Source organism: Paramisgurnus dabryanus, chromosome 22 (assembly GCF_030506205.2).
Source record: "Paramisgurnus dabryanus chromosome 22, PD_genome_1.1, whole genome shotgun sequence".
NCBI classification, from domain to species: Eukaryota; Metazoa; Chordata; class Actinopteri; order Cypriniformes; family Cobitidae; genus Paramisgurnus; species Paramisgurnus dabryanus.
The window spans coordinates 25,455,713-25,482,400 of NC_133358.1; the positions used below are offsets into that span (position 1 = coordinate 25,455,713).

The window sequence follows — 26,688 nt, forward strand, 5'->3', positions numbered from 1 at the left end:
AAAACATCCCACTGCTGTAGCGTCCAATCAACTAATGAATGTCCTTCTAAAGCTTCTCGCTCTCTGTTGATTTAACCAAAGTTTGATGTACACAAGTGAAAAATGACATTCCAGGTCAAGGACTTAAGAGATGCTCAGGTTAATGAATAACCAGCAGATGTTCGTTAATAGGCTAAAGCAGTTCTTACTTCTCTGTAATATTTTTGCTAGTACAGACGGTCAGAGATAAGTACAGACCTGTATAAATAAACTGGCCCACATTTAATCTGACCGGACTGCAATGAAAAAATGCCACTTTCCTACTTTTATACAGATGGCCAAAATGAATGTTTGATATTTTGACCTCAAAGCGAATTATGTTATAAACAAAGTAGACATACTTAAATATAGAAAATTAACTGAAAATAGAAGTCCACAATAGTTAACATACTGTATGGTAAGTATACAGAGCTATAAAATTTATGGTTTAGCTCATGTGAGTTGGTCTTGTGAGAAATGTAAAATTAGTTCAATATCTACCTCATGGCAAATCTGAGCGCAGCTTGAGATGTTGTAAAGGTCAAAGTCTTTTTCTCTGAAAAGATAGAAAGTCTGAACATTGGTTATTTCCAGGCCAGCTAACTGATTAAGATATATAATGCACCTATCAAATATTAGGACGAATCCTGGGGTGGGAACTGTCCTGTGGGGTCATGAGGGGCTGCTCCTTGGGGTCGGTGCCACATCTGTCCCCAATACCTCAAAACACACAAGGCGTATGTATTTTCCTCATCTTTCAACCCCTCTGTCTGTGCTACCCCCCCCCTCCCTTTTTTTCTTCCTTCCTCTATTCTAACCAAATGGATTTATCTAAATGTATTTATTAATTGGATTTCATACTGCTAAACATGTATGCATTACTTTAAATAACCCCTCATTCTTCACATACACATACACTTATTATACATGATATGTATGGGCAATGACTATATTTATTATATTTATTAAAGTTTTTGTCTTATCTGTTTTCTGTTTTGTTCTATCCAAGGTTATGTACCAAATGTAAATAGAGTCACTTACTGTGTTTGCACTATATAAATAAATTAAAAAAAAATAAAAAAGTTTAAGATTTTCTTATTACAATAGATGAACCATTATTACAATAAAAATAATAAAAATATATAATTTAATTTATCAGTAAGGATAAATGAACCATCCAGAAGAGATCATTCTGGTCAATCGTGTCTTAGTTAACATTAAATTATTATGAATTACATCCTTTTATACAATGTTTGCATTCACCTCTGAATTTTTCTATAGAGCATGTAAGACTGCTTTTGAGATATAACCGATTATCATCCCAATAAAATATTTGTAACCAAAAAAAAAATTAATAAAATAAAATAAAAAAATATTAGGACGAATAATGCACAAAATTCCTTGACAAAGGTTCCAAAGTTTCAAACAAGTTTCTACACTGCAATAAAAAAATATTTTCAAGAAAAAATGTTCTTAGTATTTTTGTCTTGTTTTCAGTAAAAATATCAAAAAATTCTTAAAGTAAGATGCTTTTTCTTAAAGAGCAAAACAACCCAAGAAAATAAGTCTAGTTTTTAGATCAAAATTATCAAATGTAAGTGATTTTGTGCATAAAACAAGCTAAAAAAATCTCCTAATGGGGTAAGCAAATTTTTCTTGATTTTTTTTCTGAAATTTAGTGTTTAAGCAAAATATTCAAGATTTTTTTGCTTACCCCATTGGCAGATTTTTTTGCTTGTTTTATGCACAAAATCACTTAAATTTGATATTTTTGGTCTAAAAACTAGACTTATTTGTTTTGCTCATTAAGAAAAAGCATCTTAACTTAAACATGTTTTGATATTTTTACTGAAAACAAGATAAAAATACTAAGAAATGTTTTTCTTGAAAATAATTTTTTCATTCGGATGAGCCGTTGCCACTGCATGGGCGAGCGATTGGCCCGGCGTTATCCTGTCAAGAAACAAGTAAAAGTAGAGTAAAATCAAACTATACACGGGTTATCTGGTCAAAAGGGACAACCCTTGGACTTATTCACACTGTTAACATTTGCAAGACATTTGACTTCAAATAAAACTGCAAATAACCAACATTTTATGTTTCAAACAGAGATGGCGATAGGGAAGCAAAGCTTTAACCAATCATATAATTTCAGTCACTATTATTAGTATAAGGTTGATACCTTTAAATATTTGACACTAAAAGCAAGCCATGGGGAATATGAATGCTGAATTGTACTTTTATATGCTTGACACACAAAACTCTGACAGCCAACGCTCCCCACTGTGCAGTTCTCAAAGGATTTTGCATTGTACACACCTTAAGATGTTCAAAAGCGGCATGAAATCAGAGAAGTAGGATTACGGTTGTCACGTATGCTTAGACACACACGAAATGTGGCTTGGTGACAGAGGCACGGAGAACACAAAGAAGTCACAGATAATATTAATAAGCAGAGTAAAGGTTCATGGACACTACAAAAATAAAGGTTCCTGAAAGATTCTTTGTCATTGTTGTATGGTCATATAAAGAACCTTTAACATCTACAAAACCTTGATTCAGATTATACGCATCTTGACGTAGTCAATAATATATCACATAGATTTAACACGTCAGCCCGACGTTGGTTTTTGACGTCAGGCCGACGTTGGGTTTTGACGTAAAGTTGACGTTGGGTTTTGACGTAAAGTTGACGTTGGGTTTTGACGTCAGCCTGACGTTGGATTTTGACGTCAGCCCGACGTTGGGTTTTGATGTCAGCTCGACGTTGGGTTTTGACGTCAGCCCGACGTTGGGTTTTGACGTCAGCCCGACGTTGGGTTTTGACGTCAAGTCAACGTTGGGTTTTGACGTCAGGCCGAAGATGGGTTTTGACGTCAGTCCAACGTTGGGTTTTGAACTTAAGTAAAATTATGAGGATTATCAGAGGTCAAAATGTCCTTGTCAGTACTCGGCACGCCATATAAATTTCACATCTTGTATAATAAACTCTAAGATACGGAATTGTTTAAGAATCTGGTTGGACTATAGATTAACTTTTCACCCAGACAATGACTATACATATACATTAACACAGATATATATATAAGTAACTAGTTACCTGGTAAATTATTTAATTTTCTACTGTACTGCAACTTTAAAGCTAAATGAAATCAAGTGCAAGTATGCATTTAAAAAAAAAGGATATCATAAAAACAAATGCTCACCCAGTAGCGAGTTCATGCGTGATGTCCAGAAGTGATTGTTGGAGTTTTTATTGCCAATATCTTGCAGAAGCATTAAGAATAAACTCTGTCTTTGGAGAGGCAGAGAAAAGCTGATGCCATCACATTTGTGGATGACAAATGAAAGTTGAATATACCTGCAGGCATTTCAGGAGAGCACAAGGGATTTGACACAGCCGGAGTGGTTAAGTTCAAGGATCACTTATTTTTCAGGAACCTAATAAATGCATGTTTCTACACTGTAGCAACAAAATTCACATGCTATGCACAACTTCATACTACATACATTTATACTTATAGTTCAGTACATTTAATAGCTAATGAATAGATTACACACTTAAAAATAAATGTGCTTGAAAGGTTCTTCACAGCAATGCTATAGAAGAACTATTTTTAATTCCTCACAGAACCATCTAGTCAATGGGTCATTTCTTTCATACCTTTTATAATCTACAAATGAAAGAATCGTTTGATGATAAAGGTTCTTTATGCAACTATTCAGCCAAAAATCCCTCTTCTATGGCATCATGTGGTACCCCTTATTTTTACAACTGTATGTCAGATTTATGTAGGATAATCTTAAATGTCATTATGTGTTAATACCCTCAGATTGAGAAACTACTTGATCTGAGAAACTTACTGTATTTTACTTTTGCATTGTGTATATTCTGTAGTCCCTGACTTGTTTTGATTGTTTGGGAATTGAGAGCATTGTACAAAGTGGATTTATTTAAACAGATCCAGACCGGAATGTGAGTACACTGTCAGAAAAAAATTGTAAAAATATTTATATTCGTACCAAATACCAAATAGAGTTTATTAGTACCTCAAGGATACATATTGGTACCACATGTATACATATCTGTACTGTACCTAAAAGCTTTATATAAGGAGGTTTTGACGTCAGGCAGACGTTGGGTTTTGACGTCAACTCGACGTTGGGTTTTGACATCAGGCAGACGTTGGGTTTTAACGTCAGTCCGACATTGGGTTTTGACGTCAGCTCAACGTTGGGTTTTGACATCAGCTCGACGTTGGGTTTTGACATCAGGCAGATGTTGGGTTTTGATGTCAGCCCGACATAGGTTTTTGACGTCAGCCCGACGTAGGTTTTTGACATCAGCCCGACGTTGGTTTTTGACATCAGCCCGACTTTGGGTTTTGACATCAGCCCGACTTTGGGTTTTGACGTCAGCCCAACATTGGGTTTTGACTTTAGCTAGACGTTGGGTTTTGACGTCAGTTCGATGTTGAGTTTTGACGTCAGTTCGACGTTGGGTTTTGACGTCAGTTCAACGTTGGGTTTTGACATCAGTTCGCCTCAGTTTGACTTTGGGTTTTGACGTCAGCCCACGTTGGGTTTTGACGTCAGCTTGACGTTGGATTTTGACATCAGTTCGACGTTGAGTTTTGATGTCAGCTCGACGTTGGGTTTTGACGTCAGCTAGACGTCGGGGTTTGACGTCAGTTCGACTTTGGGTTTTGACGTCATTTCCACGTCGGGTTTTGAAGTCAGCTTGACTTCAGGTTTTGACGTCGGGTTTTGACGTCAGTTTGACGTCGGAATTTGACATCAGTTCGAAGTTGGATTTTGACGTCAGCCTGACGTTGGTTTTTGACGTCAACTCGACGTTGTGTTTAGATGTCAGGCCGATATCTGTAAACATTAGTTAATGCACAACTAACATGAACTGTTGTTTAACAAAGATTAATAAATGCTGAATACACTATATTTCTCATTGTTAGTTCACGTTAGCTAATGCATTTCCAGATGTTAACAAATACAGCCTTGTTGTAAAGTTTAATCCATTAACAAATAGCTTTTGCAACCAGAGTTGGAGCAAGCTTCTTCTATTTCACTAAAGATTACAACATTTGTTCTCTTTATCAAGCTCAGATCAGTGTAAAAGCATCTCGTGTCTCACCATTGATACAGTATGCGAAAACTAGACCACCCAAAAAGCAAAGTGAGAGGGCCGGCGCTTCCTTCCACTGAGAGCATCAGCAGATCGCTGGTGAGATTCTGCTCGCTACAGACACCAGATTCCTTTTCAAAACAACCACAGAGATGGTCTTATCTTATCAGGTTCAAGTGGCGGATAGACACGAGACTCGCTCGGTGTGCGATGCACTCCGACTGATGGCAGAGATCTGTTGTTGATGGATTTCATCTGCTATCGAGTCCGCCTGTGTGTGGTTCAATGCTTCCTGGAGACCTTTGGGTTTATTACAGCACCTCACTGCCAGGTGCCCGGGTCACTTTGAAATACTGAGCACTAAACCAGGCTGTGAAGCATTAAGGGTGCCTACACACTAGAGAAAGCTTCAGTAGAGCATTTGACAGATAGGAATACGTAAGATGGATTTCGAGGGTTTGGGGGGTCAGTCTGAAATCAAGCGGGAGTACAGCAAATTCCATTTCCGAAGGAATTTTCATCTTTTATTTGTAAAGTTCACTGCTTCCAGGTTACTATACCTTAACTTTTATTGTGCAATAGTTTGTCATTATCCCAAACTCTTTATGTTCCCGTGATGCACCAGTGTTCACTTAATGCAGCTCTTACAAAATTCATAATATTTTCATGCGTTGGGCAGGCAAAACAACTTACATTCTTCAGTATGTGTTCCCTGGGATTGATCCCATGGCCTTTGCACTGCTAACGCAAATTTAGCTACAGGAACAAAAGAGAAACTATACTGTTGTTGCAGTTGTATTGGTAGTATAGTAAACCATAATGGCGAATAGACAGAACAAGGATGATGTATTCATTTCTCTGAAATTAAATGTAGCTGTGTTTCTGCATCAGGGGACGACGTATCGGTACATAGACGTGGGGAACATGACGTGATATTTACATCAGCTGCTGTCTTTTTCGATGACGGCTCCCAGATGACTGGCGGGACAGCACGGAGGAACCAATCGCTGCCAATGCAAGAGACGTCGACCAGACAGCAAATACTACCAGCTTCCTGAAAATGTGTTTAGCATAGCGCTCGAATATTAAAAAACAATATCCTCCGCAGGCCACAGAGTAATAATCAAAATACCACAGAGAGCAGAGGTACAGGTTCAATCTATACGAGACAAACACAAAAACACGGCGCTTTAAATGTCAAAGACGGTTTCATCTCGATGGAGGCGGGAATATAAAAGCGGTTTGCTTTGTGGATGGATGTCACTTTTGATGTGGTTTAACACATCTTTAGTTCCAGGCGTCTGCTCGATCAGAGAAGAGTTCTGGCATCTTGTTTCTCTAAATTTGCATCAGAAGATGAATGTTTACCGTAGGGGACGTGTGCTGGAGGGAAGTATAGTTTTGTGTAAATCAATCCTCATCTTCTCAGAAGATAGACACACATTTAGGTGACTTTGAGAAGATACTTTCAGCATCTTATCATAAATGACCCCATCGTCTTCCTTCGAACACTTATAAGCTTCAACAGACTGAACTATTTCTCACACTTTCAAGTGAATGCAAACGTTGATAGTGATGTTTTCTCTCGAACCCTTAATGCGAAAGCTCTCCATTCCGGAGGACTGACGCATGTTTGTGAACAAACTCAAACACAAAAGGTTCATTAGGTCTCGTTGTGCTTAAAGTTTTACTTTCTGCAATTCTGCCATAGCACTGTTTAAAGATAAAAAATTGTCTGAAAACAGAATTAAAGGTGAAATTGATTTTATTTTGTAGATAAACATGAACACAGATTTCTGAGCATTAGCAGTGAAAATGTAAGAATGATTTAAGGAAAGTGCCCTAAAATATGTGTTATATTTTTACACACTAGTTTTGCACTTAATATAAAAAAAATTACTAGTACTCCTTAAAGGGGACATTTCACAATACTTTTTTAAGATGTAAAAAAAACCTTTGCTGTCCCCAGAGTATGTATGTAAAGTTTTAGCTCAAAACAACATATAAAGTAGATCATTTATTATAATATTGCCACTTTGTAGGTTTGAGCAAAAATGTGCCGTTTTGGGTGTGTCCTTTGAATGCAAATGATCTGATCTCTGCACTAAATGACGGTGCCGTGGTTGGATAGAGCAGATTAAGGGGCGGTATATCCCCTTCTGACATCACAAGGGGAGCCAAATTTTAATTACCTATTTTATGACATGCTTGCAGAGAATGGTTTACCAATACTAACCCACCAAACATGGAACGTCTGGGAGACATTCAGATCATGTCTGTATAACGTCCGTTAGTTCAGACCCACTTTTAAACGTCTGCTGGACGTGCAATAGAGGGTCAGTGTCTGGACGTCACTCTTGCACCCCTTTTGGATGTCTGTGAACGTACCAAAAAGGTTCAGTGTATGAACGTCAGACTATGACTCCTTATGGATGTCTGTGGACGTGCAAACAGGGTCAGTGTCTGGACGTCACTCTTGCACCCCTCTTGAATGTCTGTGGACGTGCCAAAAAGGTTCAGTGTATGAACGTCAGACTACGACCCCTTATGGATGTCTGTGAACGTGCAAAACAGGGTCATTGTCTGGACGTCACTCTTGCACCCCTCTTGAATGTCTGTGGACGTGCCAAAAAGGTTCAGTGTATGAACGTCAGACTACGACCCCTTATGGATGTCTGTGGACGTGCAAAACAGGGTCATTGTCTGGACGTCACTCTTGCACCCCTCTTGAATGTCTGTGGACGTGCCAAAAAGGTTCAGTGTATGAACGTCAGACTACGACCCCTTATGGATGTCTGTGGACGTGCAAAACAGGGTCAGTGTCTGGACGTCACTCTTGCACCCCTCTTGAATGTCTGTGGACGTGCCAAAAAGGTTCAGTGTATGAACGTCAGACTACAACCCCTTATGGATGTCTGTGGACGTACAAAACAGGGTCATTGTCTGGACGTCACTCTTGCACCCTTCTTGGATGTCTGTGGACGTGCCAAAAAGGTTCAGTGTATGAACGTCAGACTATGACCCCTTATGGATGTCTGTGGACATGCAAAACAGGGTCAGTGTCTAGACGTCACTCTTGCACCCCTTTTGGATGTCTGCGGACGTGCCAAAAAGGTTCAGTGTATGAACGTCAGACTATGACTCCTTATGGATGTCTCTGGACGTGCAAAACAGGGTCAGTGTCTGGACGTCACTCTTGCACCCCTCTTGAATGTCTGTGGACGTGCCAAAAAGGTTCAGTGTATGAACGTCAGACTACGACCCCTTATGGATGTCTGTGGACGTACAAAACAGGGTCATTGTCTGGACGTCACTCTTGCACCCTTGTTGGATGTCTGTGGACGTGCCAAAAAGGTTCAGTGTATGAACGTCAGACTATGACCCCTTATGGATGTCTCTGGACGTGTAAAACAGGGTCAGTGTCTGGACGTCACTCTTGCACCCCTTTTGGATGTCTGTGAACGTACCAAAAAGGTTCCGTGTATGAACGTCAGACTATGACTCCTTATGGATGTCTGTGGACATGCAAACCCACATGGAAAGAACCTATATGAGGATATATGCACATATATGAAACCTGCAGCTTATATGCACATACAGTATATGCTGCATATACATGTAGGCAAAATTGAGGTGCATATATGTGCATATACGGGCCATATTGGTCTCATGTATTGCTTATAAATATCCACATATAAGCCCTATACATACAAGATATGTCTCCTATATTGCTCATGGCAGGATCTGTTCATTTTGTAGCTAATACCTCACATTGGCATCTGTCATACATGATGCCTAGTTCATATTTTCTATTATCAAGGCAATAACGAGGAACTAACTAAAAAATTATGTAAGAACTTATGTATGAGCCAACACGTGAAATTGGTATCACATAATTGGCATGTTATGGAATTTAACCTATGATGTCTACACGTTTTCCTGAAGCATTTACAAGGCCAATTCTTTCTTGTATGAAGATAGTAGATGTCTATGGCTGTGCCAAAAATATTAATTATCTGAACATCTGACCAGACACCGATATGAACTCATATGGAATTTTTTTTGTAAATCAAGAATTTATTGTCAGATAGTCTGGAGAACTGCTATTTAAAAACAAGAAATCACATGAAATTGGCACATGTTTATATATATATATATATATATATATTTTTTTTTTTTTTGCATTTTTTGCATTTATTCATCATTTCTACATTTGTGTCCATATTAGTCCATTGTCTGTTGGCAAGCAAACCTCAGGACTGACATAAACTAACAGCAATGAAAGTATGAGAGCATGACACATGAAACGTGATAAAAATAAGGTTATTCCATCAAGTACAATTGTTCCTAAAATACATCTAAAAACATTGTTTATAAATGAATATGACACCAAACACCAAGGGTTTTTTTTGCTCATCCACTGTATTTTTTCTGCCTGCTTTAGCATAGAGCCTATCTTTAGATTCATATCCTTTCCCTTAAAAATGGCCACTTGTAAAACTGATTTTGGAACCAGTTGTACTTCCCACTACCTGTTGTTGTAGGTGTGGCTCTTATTACACTCAAGTCCAAATATTGCCTCCCAGCTCCCCTTGGAACATCACAGAACATCTTTTAAACGTTAGACAAAGACATTGTGACTACTTGTTTTAGACGTGTTTTTGCTCAGTGGGTTCTCTGGACAAATGCAGATGATATTTCTGACTGCTACAGTCTGTCTGGAAGCTAAAGGGAAACAAAGTATTTTGCCTTCTTTTTTCGTTTCAGTTTTCTGCAAAGACATGTATAGAAAAACATATACTTTTTCTATGTACACAAAAGGCCTATTTCTCATAAATATTGTTCAGAAATCTGTGTAAATCTGTGTAAGTGAGCACTTCTCCTTTGACAAGATAATCCAACTCACAGGTGTGGCACATCCACATGCTGATTAGACAGCATGATTATTGCACAGGTGTGACTTAAGCTGGCCACAATAAAAGCCTTGGCTCTCCAGCACCTTGTTTCCAGCCGGGCTCTGTGTCTGTCTGGTTACATCTCAGGCTCTTCCGCCACCGTCTGCAGCTCTGTGTCCATCAGTCGGCACCCTGGTCTCCTCCATGATGGTTCCTTCCACTCCTCCATGGCTTCTCATGCTCATGTGTCGCCTTGCTCAAGGCCCCATCCTGGACTGCATCTTTCTTCCTCCTCCTGGCAATCCATCTGCCTCCAGACCCTCCTCCTACTCTTCATTGCTCTCCACGGCGCAAGTTTGCAGGGATCGTCTGCTCTCGCTCACTGGACTACATTACCCATAATCATTTGCACCCCCTCAACCACCATCTTTAATTGTTTTATACACACACATGCTTACCATTGTCTTTATTCATTGTCGGTTCTTGTCTATGTTATGGGTATTTACCCATAGTCTGTCAAATAAAGTTCTGTTTAGTGTTACCTGTCATCGTCCTTCTCCTTCTTACATACTGAGACCCATATTACAAAATGGCTCTGCCCACCTAAAGTTCTTGGATAGGTACATGTCAGCCAAGGGGATGGGTATTTAATATTTTAAAGCAGTAGGTGTGCACACGGTCAACATCCAGTACCTGAAAAAGTGTTAATGTCCAAACCCTTGTGTAGCATATTTGGTGATAAGACCATTTTGAACTGTGGCCTTAAGAAGTAAAATTGTACACCTGGTTTAAATGGAGGTCAACAGGGATGTCTGAAATTAAACAATTTAAAATTGTATGAATGTCTTTTAGAGGTCTGCAAAGACATCGAAAAACCCTGTAAGGATGTCACCTGGATTTCAATAATGAACATTTAAAAAACATCCTTTAAAAGATGTCTTTTAAACGTTTAGCAAGCATGTCAGTAGGATGTCTAATTTCAACACAAAAAAGACGTTTAGAAAAGACGTTGCAAAAACTTTCATTCTGGATACTCCATGGACTTCTTTTGAACGTTCAACAAACATGTCAGTAGGACGTCTAATTTCAACACAAAAAAGACGTCTAAAAAAGACATTAAATGAACGTTGTCTCTGGCTCCCCACTGGACGTCTTTTAAACATTCAACAAGCATGTCAGTAGGACGTCTAATTTCAACACATAAAAGACGTCTAAAAAAGACGTTGAATGAACGTTGTCTCTGGCTTTCCAGTAGACGTCTTTTAAACATTCAACAAGTATGTCAGTAGGACGTCTAATTTCAACACAAAAAAGACGTTTAAAAAAGACGTTGAATGAACGTTGTCACTGACTCCCCACTGGACTTCTTTTAAATGTTCAACAAGCATGTCAGTAGGACGTCTAATTTCAACACAAAAAAGACGTCTAAAAAAGACATTAAATGAACGTTGTCTCTGGCTCCCCACTGGACGTCTTTTAAACATTCAACAAGCATGTCAGTAGGACGTCTAATTTCAACACAAAAAAGACGTCTAAAAAAGACGTTGCAAAAACTTTCATTCTGGCTACTCAGTGGACGTCTTTTAAATGGTAGACAAAGACGTTATAATGACGTCTTCTGGACGTGTTTTTGTTTAGTGGGAAGTTACTGGTTGATCTTTTTCACATTTTCCTAACCTCATACTAACCTTATACTTATAGTTTACTATTTATATATTTTAACACTAAGTATAGTACTGTGCTCTTATTTAGGTATTAAGTTTAAAATATTCCTTTTAAGTATTTTCCTATGTAAAATAGGCTACTCAAAAGAGTAAACACATCTACAAGCCAAGCATACTTATTATTTATTATACTTCTACATACATCTCAATAAGTACAGGTAAAATAGACTTTTCAGTCACTATAATTAAAGGTATATAATTGATATATAATTGACCCGTCACGGAACACAAGTCGGCAGCACAAGTTTCGAGAAAATGAGAATCAAAGTTTTTTTTTTTCAAAATTTGTGAATTTCGTTTTATTGCAGAATCTGTTAGTTGAGATCACGAAGAAGCCTCTCCATGTTTGAGATAGCAGTTTATGTATATTTAAAAGCGTACATTTTGCGGTTGAAAAAGGCTTGTTTTTCCAGAGATTCCAGCGTGCAGCTGGGGGCGTCATTGTCTGTGTGCATATTTACATACTGTATAAGCTTGTGTTTTCGCCTCCGCCCCCACAGGGAACAGCGTGACTACTGAATAAGGATAGTTTGCCCAAAACTGAAAATAATGTCATTAATGACTTACCCGTATGTCGTTCTAAACTCGGAAGACCTCCGTTCATCTTCAGAACACAGTTTAAGATGTTTTAACTTTAGATTTAGTCCGAGAGCTTTCCCCTTCATTGAAAATCTATGTACGGTTTCCATGTCCAGAAAGGTAATAAAAACATCATCAAAGTAGTCCATGTGACATCAGTGGGTCAATGAGATTGTGGTGAAGCATCGAAAATACAGTTTGGTCCAAAAATAGCAAGAATTACGACTTTATTCAGCATTGTCTTCTCTTCCGGCTCGAGCGTGAAGTCACGTGACTGTAGTGACGCGGCTGCTCTGTTCCTCAGACATGTTTGCTTAGTTTTATTTATTTTTTTCAAACTTATAGTGTGCGTCTCCCCAGACTGTAAATGAAGCTCGGGCGCACAAAACAAAAGAAAGATAAAAGAAGCTGGGGCGGAACAGTCAGCCGCATCGTACGTCAGTCGCGTCACTGACTTTATGGGGCGCCGCAGTCGGATGACGTCAAAGTACCACGAGAGCTCTTCAAGAAATCTTACGGAGTAGTTTAATTTCGTCTCGCTCTCGCGGTACTTTGACGTCTTGCAGCGCAGCATGAAGTCAAACTCATAAGTTACACAGAGACCCTATTTTAAATACAAAATTTGAAGGCAGGTTTATGTGTTTAACGGAACGCAAATACCGGAGTGTAATCTGATATACCTTACATGTTACGATGTAAATAGTCCTCAGAATGTATATTATATTGTATTACCAGACGTTCATGCGAGATCTGATGTAAACAATAGCCTATATATCTATATTTCACGGATTATACGCATTTGTGGACAAAAATCATTGGATGATTCACACATCTGAAACAGACTGATTCGACTTGTGATCCCCACAAAGGTAAAAGTCCTGTTTATTTTTGCATGTTGTTCATTCGGACTTCTGTAATAAAATACTACATATGATGCTAGAACATCTTTATCTCAAAACGGCTTTACAGGGGGTATGGCTTAGCTAAATGAGATGTAAATGAGCCCTATTGTCTCTCCAGCCAGGGAAAAGGGAAAGTGTTAACTTTTTTCTTTCTCAAATTTCTCAGCATTCTCCTTCTTGAATGTGTTACATTCAAATGGCCACAACTTCTCCAAATCTTATCAGAGTTCCATGTGTTACACATCGTTAGAAAGCTTAGAAACTGCACTTTCAGAATCTATGAATAACTCAAAATGCCCCAGATCCAACTTGTGTCCCTACTTTCCGTGACTGGTCACGTATACTTAAGTGTAATTTTAAGTAAATTTCTGAAAAAAGTAGACTACATTTGCTTTAAAGAAGTATACAAATATCAGTCCTGAATCTAGCAAATGTGCGCTACAGTAATATCGCGCCACACACATCAAACACAAAATAAAGAAAATTTTTCATACAGACACAAAAGAAAAGACAATTTTAAAAAGAAGCAATATACATTTTATTGTGCATTTACATATGTACAGTACAGGTGTGATACAGCACGTGGCACTGTAGGACACTCGAATTGCACAGCTACTGGTTAGGCCACAGTGGCGGTTTCCGTGGCGACTAGGCTTGGCATCAAGCATGCTACGTCTTTGGCTTCAGTGGACCATGAGCTACCCAGTGTACCGTCCGTCAGTAAACCACCATTGTGTTATTAGAGGTTGCTTACATAAATATGGCTTTGCACATTTAACAGCCCCAAGGAATGGTCACATAATGTAACAAAAAATATTATTACGAAAAAAAATAATAAAAAGAACAGCACGGTTTCACATGAATCATTGATTCTCAATACAACAAATATGCATTCTCATTTTTTGCTAACATTGCTTGATGGCACAGCCCAGCTGTAGCGCTACATACATTTGAAAGACATTCATGTGGAGAAAGAGAGCAGAATGAGATTATGAAGATGCGAGATGAAGAGGAAGGCGAGGTTAGAGATCGTCGGCCCACAACTCAGTACTGAAACAGACTCTGTGGTATATAAATATATGTGTGTGGAAGCCTGTTAAATCCGTCCTGTCAGGGTTCATCTCTAGGGAGAGCGGAGAGGGAACAGATTACCGGTGAGAAAGCTTAGAAAACCAATTCTACTGCTTGCAGTTTGAGTGTAGGGAACAGTGCACCCAGGAGAAGACCGTAATCTGCCTCGGGCACGGATTTCACTCCAGATTTCCAAAAAATCCTCTTTCATTTAATGCCCGAAAAAACGCAGATACTAAACTGACCTTTAACCTTTAAACATAATGGGGCGGAAGAGTTAGAGGCGATTTCGACTGTGCCGTAAACGGATTGTAGATTTTATTAAGTTAATCTATACACTCTTATAAATCCTGGCTTCATTTCAAGCTTTGGGTCAAAACGGGACAAACCCAATGTAACTTAACCTATGCTGAGTTGTTTTAACACAAAATGCTTGGTTTTAAAGGGACTTTTTTTGAAAATATACTCATTTTTCAGCTCCCCTAGAGTTAAACATTTGAATCTTACCGTTTTGGAATCCATTCAGCTGATCTCTGGGTCTGGCGCTAACACTTTTAGCATAGCTTAGCACAATCCATTGAATCTGATTAGACCATTAGCATCGCGCAAAAAAATAACCAAAGAGTTTCGATATTTTTCCTATTTAAAACTTGACTCTTCTGTAGTTACATCGTGTACTAAGACCAACAGAAAATTAAAAGTTGTGATTTTCTAGGCAGATATGGCTATGAACTATACTCTCATTCTGGCGTAATAATCAAGGACTTTGCTGCCGTAACATGGAAAATTAAACTGTTACATGGCTGCAGCAGGCATAGTGATATTACGCACTCCCCAAAAATAGTCCACTTGGTTACTTTCAATAGTAGGGAACTATTTCCGGGCAGTGCGTAATATCACTACGCCTGCTGCAGCCATGTAACAGTTTAATTTTCCGTCGGTCTTAGTACACGATGTAACTACAGAGTCAAGTTTTAAGTAGGAAAATTATCGAAACTCTTTGGTTATTTTTTTTGCGCAATGCTAATGGTGAACTCTTTGGTTATTTTAGCGCGATGCTAATGGTCTAATCAGATTCAATGGATTATGCTAAGCTATGCTAAAAGTGCTAGCGCCATACCCGAAGATTAACTGAATGGATTCCAAAACGGTAAGAATCAAATGTTTGACTCTAGGGGAGCTGGAAAATGAGCAAATTTTTTTTTAAAAACTGGAATGTCCCTGTAACCCATTGTTGGGTAAAATATTAACATTTGCTGCTGGGTTAATTTAACCCAGCAGTTGGGTTTGTCCCATTTTGAACCAACCAATAAATAATGCATTAGCTAACATGAACTACCAATCAGAAATATAGTTGTTCAGCATTTATTAATCTTTGTTAATGTTAGGCCAATACAACTGTTCATGTTAGTTTACTGTGCATTAACTAATGTTACAAATTTTGAATATAAGCCAATTTATTTGATTTATTGGTATGTCGCTTGTTTATCAACTTAACAGGCTTGTGTTATTGTTACAAAACTACATTTCCCATGACAGAAGTCAATGTAATATAGATCACAGACCCTAAACTCATCCCTTACTCTTTATTATTGGAAAGTGCACATTTTTGAGGACCACAATCACCTTACACTATGACTATAAGAAAGAACTTCCTAAGAAGACTTGATGATAGTATTATAATGTGGAAAATGAAAAATAAAGACGTGTATTAAGATCTCAAAAGTAAAGTAAAGAAAAGGGAGTGACACATCTGGTAATGCTGCTGCCCCCTAGTGGTGTTACTTTGCACTACATTGTGACAAAAGTGCAGCGACAACAATACAATTTTCACCTAATACAATATAACACAGATGTTTATGAATCATATATCGCAGATGTCAATAAATAAATACTCGTCTAATATGTATTCTCATTATACATGAATTTAAATAAAAAACTATTCTTGCTCAAAATCAGAAGTTCACTTACAAATGTACAATATATTTTGTAATTCTTTGAAAAAAAAAAACCCGTTAGAAGCATTAAAATGTCTGTCCTTGTGTCTACTGAATGCATTTTGTCAATAAGAGAGGCGTATAGGCACATATGCGTATATTTGAGTTCATGCAAGTTGTTTCTTTCATCAAGCATTTGTTCTGTATGTCTCAAACTGCGAATGCGTTTTCCTGTCAAGGTCTCTTCTTAGATCGCAAATAAATAAATATTCTTCGCGAGAACGCTTTCATCTAACCATCTGAGACAAACTAGCACTTTGAGTGTTTCCTGACATGACCTTTTCCCTATTAAAACCGCCGTCTAAACGTGCTTTCATTTCATCTGGTTTTATCAGTTTAGAGCTTTGCACACACGTCTATGTTTAGCTGCAGGCAGGTGAAGCATCTTCATAGTTCGTAACATTTCTGAAAAACCTGGAGAGAATGAGACCTACAACTGAGGATGATTTCAATATAAGACTACGCACGCAGAAATATTTAACATTTCATCTTTAGAGACCAGCCGGATATCTAGATATCGATATCAACATTAGTTATTTAAAAGCCCATTTCGATAAGATCTACCAGGTCTACTGGGTGAATATACAGTAAAAGTAAATTCCCATCATTGTTCATTTTTCCTGTAAATGTGTGTGAATCCTCTCATTAGTTGACTGAGATGGCAGCGCCTGCGGTATCTAACAGGATCCCTCCTTCTGGATAAAGCGACACGATGTATCCAGGGCGGTGGGCTCGTGCTGAAAAAGCTGTTTACAGGCCTGTCACTGCGAACGCTTTTGTTTACTGTCAACTGCCTGGTTGGTGCCAACATCTCGCTGAACGTCTCCCCGGCACAAATCAGGAAAACGGGGCGTGACAACCCAGCAATACATCTGCGGGATAAGGACACAAACACGGCGATGTACAAAACAAGCGCTCCTTCAGTGCAGAACTCTGAAATTGAAAGATCGTCGTAGGAAGGAAACAGGCAATCCATTACCACCGTGTTTGTGTGCCAACATGGTAAATCCTGCCAGGACGCCATGATCTTAATCTGAGATGAACAGTTGGGTGGAAATGGGAGGTGGCCTGTGTTTGTGAAAAACCTTTTGGGTGGGTAAGGACAAATATGTGTATTTCTGTCCCTTACAAGCACACATAAAAACAGCTCATAGTCCGATCCTGTGCAGGAATTCCTGACGGATGACATCCGAGGGTTACGTTTGATAATCTTCTCCCTAAGAGACAGTCCTTCATTTATCAAACCCCCAATGTGTGCCCTCCGACGCCTTCCAGTTCAGCACCATCATAGAGGAAAAAAGAGATAGCACCGGCCAACCAGTAGCCATTTCGGCTCAGTCCAGGCAAACTGCCTTGTGTTATTCATCGCATTTCACTTTTATTCAGACGTTCACTCCTCTGCTTCTTCTACATAGGTGGATGGGAACCAGCCCACCTGTGGATGAGAGAACAGAGGAAATGAGTGATTAAAGAGGATTTGCGTCACCCCGGATAACCTTGGATGTGTCGGATGCGGTAAGAGGGGGGCCGGTAAAATCAAGGTTGGGTCGGTTAAGCGTTTGGACGTAAGCCTGAGCAATAATATCTGACATGATAGTATGACGGAGCTGTTTTTGCTCGAGCGACCAATAGGAAGACAGAGATGGAGAAGGGGGGGAATTGTTTATACTGAATAACACTTACAGACTCTCAGATGAAAACATTATTGGGCAGCTCAAGAGGTTTGAAAAACATTTGAGTTTTGAATGTGATTTAGGTACAAATAAGATTTTGTGCTCGGTGTGAAATAATGCAGCTTAAATCGATGGCCATTCGCTTTCTCTATGTTTTGAGCTTTGGTTGGAAAATTTATGTGACCCAGTCGGTGAAACCCCAGATTAGGTCATTTTTGGGATTTACGGTTTTTAACATAAAATCATCAAGACCATTTTGTGAAAATATAACCATGATATCTTTAATATTGACTAAGAAGGGCATGTCAAAGATTGAAATCAATTACTAAATTAAATTTTGATGCTCCTAATCTCACATTTAGATGATGAGACTTTAGCCTGGATTTCACAGACAGGATAAAATATAAAATTTATAAAATATATATATTTATTTATTTAATATTTATATATAAATAAACAAATAAATATATATATATATATATATAAATATTAAATAAATAAATATATATATTTTATAAATTTTATATTTTTTATATATTTATTTATTTATTTATATATGATGGAGTAGCAACACATATTACTAATTATAAATAATAATATATAAATAAATTATTTATAATTAGTAATATGTGTTGCTACTCCATTTGGAATAGTTAAAAGGTGATTTTCTCAATATTTGGATTTTTGGCACACTCAGATTACAGATTTTCAAATAGTCATATCTAAACCAAATATTTTCTTATCCTAACAAACCATACATCAATGGAAAGCTGTATGAATTTTATTTTTTTATGACTGTTATGATTGGTTTTGTGGTCCATGGTCACATAAAGTTTATAAATTATAATTAAGAAAGAGTTTCAAAACTTTTAGCAGTAGGGTATTTTTACAGTAATATTTATATTCATACAATGCAGGTCAACCATCTGCATTGTTTTCCTTTTTTTAAGCCCCTTTTTCTCTTGAAGAAAGTCCTTAAAATGAGGTTTTGTCATATTTGACTAATTCTGCAAATACTAATTTGTTAATAGTTTGTTTGGTAATAGCTGGGTTAGAATCACGTTGTGTGCAACATGTTATATATGACCCTTGACCAAAAAGGGTCATAAGTCATAAAGGATTACTCCACTTTCTTAAAAAAAATCCTAATAATTTACTCAACCCCATGACTTCTAAAATGTCGATGTCTTTCTTTGTTCAGTCGAGAAGAAATTAAAGTGTTTTTGAGGAAAACATTCCAGGTTTTTTGGCACACTCAGATTACAGATTTTAAAAACCTGGAATGTTTTCCTCAAAAACACTTTAATTTCTTCTCGACTGAACAAAGATTATAATAGACTTTTTGGACCACAGCAGTCAAAATTGCAGTTTCAAGGCAGCCTCAAATGGCTTTAAACGATCCCAAACGAGGCATAAGGGTATTATCTAATGAAACGATTGTCATTTTCGGCAAGAAAAAAAATAAGCACTTTTTAACCACAACTTCTCATCTTGCACTATTCGTTTGACGCGCCATCGCGATCTCACATAATGCGCCATGACGCCGAAAGGTCAAGCATGACGTATGCGAAACTACCGCCCCAGTGTTTACAAGTGTGGAGAAAGAGGACCGTTCTAACGTTGTTGTATGTTGAATGATACTAATTAATGTCTTCGTGTCAGTTTATTGTTTAAATGGTCCATTAAATGTGCGTTTCACACGCTGGGGCGTCACAAGGATAGTGCAAGACGAGAAGTTGTGGTTTAAAAGTACATATTTTACATTTTTCTTGCCAAAAATGGCAATCGCTTGCTAGATAAGAACCTTATGCCTCGGTTGGGATCGTTCAGAGACCTTTGAAGCGGTGTTGAAACTGCAATTTTTAATTGCATTTAAAATGTAAACTGTTGGTGTCCAATAAAGTCTATTAAATTGAGAAAAATCCTGAAATGTTTTCCTCGAAAAACTTAATTTCTTCTCAACTAAACAAAGTGAAAACATTTTGGAACAAATGGGGGTGAGTAAATTATATAGATTTTTTAAAGGAAGTGGAGTAATGGTCAGTTTTTAAAATTGAGATTTATACATCATCTAAAAGATAAATAAATAAATAAATAAAATTAATTGAAAAAAAAATCTAAATATTAAGAAAATCACCTTTAAAGTTGTCCAAATGAAGTCATTAGAAACACATACTAATAATAAATAATTTTGTATACATTTACAAAATATCTTTATGTAATCCGATTTTTTTGGCATTAAAATGTTTTGCCCCATACAATGTATTGTTGGCTATACAAATAAACCTGTGTGACTTACTGAATAACTGATTTTGTGGTCCAGATTCACATTTTATAAACTATTCACAAAGAATTGTATGTAGTATGCAGTAAGCTAGTATTCAATTCTAAACAAAGCCACACACACACTTACCCGCCCATTGACTTCTCCTCTCCACCAGCCATTGGCTCCAGTTTTACTGTAGATCTTAACCACATCTCCCTCCTGCAGTGACAGTTCCCGCGTGTCCCTGGAGCTGAAGTCATATCGAGCTATCGCAACACCCATCACCTTAGGAGTGAACACTGTGGAGACGAAAAGAAAAGACATTTAGCACCAAAACATACAAGCTGACGGATGTAAGATGAATATCAGACCAAGTAAACACAAACACAGAGAGAGATGGATGTAGCGTATCCTCCGAGTCGGGCAGAAGAGTCTCTTGTAATCACTACGGTGCTTCATGTGTTTGCACATGCACTCCAAATAAATGATTTTAGGGAATCTGGGTCGGGTCCAATCAGAGCTCAAGTGGCTGTTTTGATTACGGTTTGAGATGTGTCAACAGCCTAATCCACAGGGTTAATTACATTTTCTCGGAGAAAAAAAGAGGCTTTCGGTTGCTAACTGACTAGCGTAGCGCTCAAAACAACGTCGGACGCGTTTTGAGATTCCTCTAAGTGTGGCGGGTTGGGAAAAGTGTGATGGAGCCTTTGTTTTATCAGACTACAGAGGCTGCGAGCAGCGTGCGAACGGCAGCCAAAGAAGCTCGGCCTACCGCCAGACGCGTGCCGATGAGATCTGCGTCGGTGCCAGGACTGCTCCTCCTCAGCTGTTTAAAAAAACAGACTTGTACAGACAGAGAACCGGCTGCCAGTTTCGCTTCTCAAAGTGAGAAGTTTGTGGGAAGACGTCAGAAAGTTAGTCCGACTGCTTGACAAAAAAGCCTGTGATAACAGATCTAATAAGCTGAAATTAGATACGATGAGTCATGCTGGATGTCAGTCAATGTTATACGGCTGACAAAGGACATATGGTGCATGCGGCTGCGGCGTGACGCACATAAAAGCAAAAAAAAGACACGAAAATGGGTGAAATTCAAAAGGATGCCGGATCCTTCAACAAAACTGCACGGATGGAGAAGAAAACATATAGCTGTACCTGACCAAAATGGAGCTGCGGAGGGAGGAACAAAGCTGTAGCCGGTAGTTAGAAAAGACAGGCCGCAGAGCAACGGAGCTGAGGTGGGCGGAGGCAGAGGCATGGGCGGGGCAGGTGGGCGTGGTTGGATTGGGTGAGGTAGGGGTAGAGAGAAGAGAAGCATAGACAAAGCATTTAATTGAAGCATTTGCAAGCCAAGCACATGAACAGTTCCTACTGTAGCCCGTTTCCCACGTCAGCGCTGGTTTTAAGGGGTCGGATGGGAAATTCCGGTGGATGGGTGCCAATGTTGGAATCTATCTATTCATGTGTTGTTCCACGGAGAACCATTGGTGGGTTTGTGTTTACTAGTACAACTCCTCAAGCGTCTGTTCGCCTCCCCCTGCCATCTGATGCTCCATCTGACCGGCACGGCCCAGAGCGTCACAGACCCCTAGCGTGTCAGCTACACAATATGTTTCCTCGCCCGGTTTTTAATGGAACGGAGATGAAGCAATACGACCAACAACACTTAGATGAATATCGAACAACCCAATTAAGGGTGTATTAGTGTAACCATGTTTCCAGTGTTGGGGGTAATACAAGTAACGTGCATTGCGTAAAAATATTACTTTTCTGAAGTAACGAGTAACGCATTACTTTATAAATTATACACATTAATATTTAAGTTATTTTTTTTCATGTTATGCAAGCTACTTTTTAAGCCTCAACCAATAAAAAGTAATGCAAAAGTAACTAAAAAGTAACGTAAGAATTACTTTCCATTAAAAGTAACTAAGTAACGCAATTAGTTACTTTTTTGGGAGTAACTTAATACTGTAATGCATTACTTTTAAAAGTAACTTTCCCCAACACTGCAGGTTTCTCACAATATACGAAACATATTTTTAACTTTTTGTAGCTCAGTTGGTGTAGCATTGCATTAGCATCGCAAATGTCATGGGTTCGATTCCAGAAAAAGTGTAGCTTGAATGCATTGTACATCGCTTTGGATAAAGGCTTCTGCCCAATGAATAAATGTCCTAGCAACATCCTCTTAAATGATTTAATATCTCTCTAACTTTTTTTCCCTGGCAAGCAGTTTAACTCTGACTGGGTTCAGAAGCGACATCTCTCGCTGTGTCTTTCTTAAACATCTGTTCAAAGTTTTAAAGCCGAGGCAAACCGATCCCATGAATTTATTCATGAGCACATGCTGTGTCTCCAAAAGGCCTCGTCTCTGACCACTATCCAACCTGTGATGTCCGGGCCACCGGCACCGGGCACATTTTTTAAATTCCACCCACGTCACTCCAGAAACGTTCGGTAAAGCCGAATGCCATCCACCCACTATACAGCAAACTGTCTGACGGCTTCAAACCTTCAGTCTTAAGCACAGTGCTGTTAGTCGTAATGTAAATATCCAGGGTTATAGATTTGTCATCCGAACCGCGTGGCTCAATTCACATTTGTGGAGAAAGCTGCAGAACAGACAGGAACTCCAGTGCTTTGTGGATATAAATATAGATATGGAGGATATGGCAACCATCATACAATTTATCCGACACTTGACTGTGAAACTATGATTCAACAATACTCCTGTATAGTTTAGTGGTGTATTAGCAGTGTGAAAGGTCATGGGTTTAAACCCGGGGAATACACACACAAACCGCTTTGGATAAAAGCGTCTTCCAAATGCATAAATGTAAGTTTCTTCAAGCTCTGACTACCTGTTTACCTATATGGAGGTCAAGAACAATGACTGTATTTATAAGATCAATACTATCAATTAGGCGAACAACAATCTTTTTTGCATACTGATGAAGAGCTCAATAACATTGCTGAATATGGCACGCGACAGGCACATGTCCTATTTTGAATAAAATGACAAATTGAGAGCAAAGCTAAATAGCATTATCATAAAATTACAAGGTCTCATTCAAAGTTTTTTATGAAAGACTTGCCGCCTCTGGCAGCCGTGCCGAAAACAACTGCATGCGATTTGCATTTATTGGCACATAACAGAAGGAGACAGGAACAAAAAGGAAATCAAAAGGGAAAGAAGCTGCGATGCATTGAAATGGACCTTGGGGATGAGTGAGGAGAAAAACAGACACAATGCATGCTGGGAGATCCATTCTTGGGAGTTGTTGAATCGCTTTCGTCTTTCTTGTTTGTCTAAACAGTGAACTATTTGAGTGACGTCTCGACAAGAGAAGAAAACAGGCATGCAATCTGTCAACGCGTCTCGACCCTCGCGGAGCATGACACCGCCCCTCCATCCCGGATTCTTCACAGTGACATATGGAGTTACAATAAAATCTCATCCGAGCGCTGACTGCGGTGTGTCATAAATTTTTCGATCGGGCTCTAAGCACAGCTCAAGTCGTTCACGGTTTAAGACTTAAGGGTTTTTAACCCTTTCCTCTACCTGCACAACAAAGTCAGAAACAGACAGAAGATACACAAATGCTGATCCTGTTGTACATACTACTCGCATGCTGCCTTAACCCAGTAGTACTTAAACTTTCTGGTGTGTGCCCCAGACATAAACATAAAAATTTTTTCATGACATAAAACATCTCAAACTTAGAATTTTAATAAAACAGAAAATACACTGCCACAATGATTTTCACGAAAAAAAATCTTAGTATTTTTGTCTTGTTTTTAGCAAAAATATCTAAAAATTCTTAAATTAAGATGCTTTTTCTTGATGAGAAAAACGACCCAATAAAATAAGTCTAGTTTTTAGACCAAAAATATAATCTTTTTAGTGATTTTGTGTATAAAACAAGCAAAACTATCTGCCAATGGGGTAAGCTAATTTTTCTTGAATTTTTCTTGAATTTAGTGTTTAAGAGAAATGTTCCAAGATTTTTTGCTTACCCCATTGGCGAATTTTTTTGCTTGTTTTATACACAAAATCACTTAAATTTTATATTTTTGGTCTAAAAACTAGACTTGTTTTCTTGGGTCGTTTTGCTCATCAAGAAAAGCATCTTAATTTAAGAATTTTTTTTTGCAGTGTATTAAATTATAAAATGTAGTGCTGTTGGTAGTACACTGCAAAAAATTATTTTCAAGAAAAAAAATGTCTTAGTATTTTTGTCTTGTTTTCAGTAAAAATATCTAAAAATTCTTAAATTAAGATGCTATTTCTTGATGAGCAAAACGACCCAAGAAAACAAGTCTAGTTTTTAGACCAAAAATATCAATTGTAAGTGATTTTGTGCATAAAACAAGCAAAAAAATCTGCCAATGGGGTAAGCAAAAAATCTTGAACACTTTGATTAAACACTAAATTCAAGAAAAAAAATTCTTACCCCTTTGGCAGATTTTTTTTTGCCTGTTTTATGCACAAAATCACTTACATTTGATATTTTTGGTCTAAAAACTAGACTTATTTTCTTGGGTCATTTTGCTCATCAAGGAAAGCATCTTAATTAAAGAATTTTTTTTTTATATTTTAACTGAAAACAAGACAAAAAATACTGAGATATTTTTTTTTGAAAATAATTTTTTGCAGTGTAGCTTTATTTTTCAGATGTTAAATTACACAGAATTCCTAAAATTGGAGCTCCTCCAGCGGCCAACCACTGCTTTAACCTAACATGTTTCTATACGTTACTGTGACTGTAACAAAACCTCTGTGTGTTTGCTATAAAACCAAATGCATCATTATTCAAGTAGCTAGCAAAAAATTGCTATAATCTAGTCAACAACTTTAGCAAGATTCCCTTTCGAGCTGTTCCTTAAAGGGGACATATAATAAAAATCTGACTTTTTCTATGTTTAAGTGCTATAGTTGGGTCCCCATTGCTTTTATCAACCTAGAAAATGTAATAAAGAAGAACCCAGTACCCAAGGTAAACCATTCTCTGCAAGCATGTGAAAAAATAGGTAATTAAAATTTGGCTCCCCTTATGATGTCAGAAGGGGATAAGACCGCCCCTTAATATGCACTATCCAACCACGGTACTGCCATAGTGCAGAGAGAGACAATAATTGACAGCACAATTAAGTTTCAATTTCAACAAACCACTATTATGGCGATCAGTGTTTGCATTTTATCAGCTCATTTGCATTTTAAAGGACACACCCCAAAACGGCACATTTTTGCTCACACATACAAAGAGGCAATTTTGACAATCTATAATAAATTATCTATATGGTATTTTAGGCTAAAACTTCACATGTACTCCGGGGACACCAAAGATTTATTTGACATCTTAAAAAAGTCTTGTTTTAATGACTCATTTAACCAAGCCAGTAGTTTAAAAAAAAAACAACAGCGCCCCCATCAGTGATGTTGACACTTGCGTACTCGACAATTCCGAACGCAACAGCGCGTGAAATCGAGATAGCATAGCCAATAGCGCATGAGTTTGTTTTAGGCCTTACTGTATGTTTTTAAATAGCAGCGTGAAAAACACGTCTTCTTGTTATGACACAGGAGAAATGCGACACCCGGGAACACGTGTGAACTCTCGAACAGACGAATGGCTCAGAGGTCTCAAACAGAGCATCAGACAACTCAAAACACTTTCTATGAAGAAACAGTGCTGCCATAGCAACCACCCTACCGACCGTAGCCACATCACAACCATGTCATGTCTACAGGTATGTTTAATTAAAAACATTGTAAATCATTGTTTAGATAACAAACCATTAGAGGCTTTGTGTTATGGAGCAGAAGAGAGTGTTTTGTTATAGTAGCGTCTGTATGCTGTACGTACTATTTGCTCCGTTTTCCGGCTCTCGGTAGGCGAATTGGAGCGTGGTATCAAGTGTCCTGAATCCCTCCCGTAGAGAATGATGTTTGTAATACTCGATCAGCTCCTGCATTAAAAACACAAGCGAATTAAGATGAGACACGCTAGACATGATGTCACTTGAAATATCTGCAGCATTAAAGAAAAAATGTGAATAGATTCAACAGGACCCCAGCTTTCAAAATTCAATGATGTTATTTAAGTGGCATTTGCGAAATCGAATCTAAAAGCATTTTGAGAAAGGCTGACAAAAGACATTTGATTTTTCTACAGAACCGAGGCATTAGGTATAATTTAGTAATTTCCTCTGGAGGGTAAACATTTGATAAAATAATATCTTACAAATGACACACAAAAAGATTTTAAATGTAATAAACTGCTATAATGCAAACATTTATCTTTACATTTTATATTTTTGAATGCTTTACATAAAAACGCTAAGTTGTTTAAACCCATGCTTGGGTGAAATATGGACATGAAATAAATTCTAGATAAATTGAAACCAATAGTTAAGGTT

General features: G+C 38.0%; 1 protein-coding gene across 3 annotated transcripts in view; it reads right to left on the reverse strand.

Moving 5' to 3' along the window:
- LOC135740278 (guanine nucleotide exchange factor VAV3) overlaps positions 1 to 26,688 on the reverse strand; it is a 121,059-nt gene that overhangs the window by 19,587 nt on the left and 74,784 nt on the right. The window contains exons 25-28 of one of the 3 annotated variants that reach the window (XM_065258488.2): positions 26,136 to 26,238; positions 21,421 to 21,498; positions 20,413 to 20,564; positions 15,461 to 17,761 (exon numbers count right to left, since the gene is read on the reverse strand). In XM_065258488.2, the coding sequence (XP_065114560.1) occupies positions 17,717 to 17,761; positions 20,413 to 20,564; positions 21,421 to 21,498; positions 26,136 to 26,238 (378 nt within the window). In that variant the 3' untranslated portion in view covers positions 15,461 to 17,716. Of the gene's footprint in view, positions 1 to 15,460; positions 17,762 to 20,412; positions 20,565 to 21,420; positions 21,499 to 26,135; positions 26,239 to 26,688 lie in introns of those variants that run through there. The other 2 variants (XM_065258489.2, XM_065258490.2) reach the window with 2 other exon arrangements.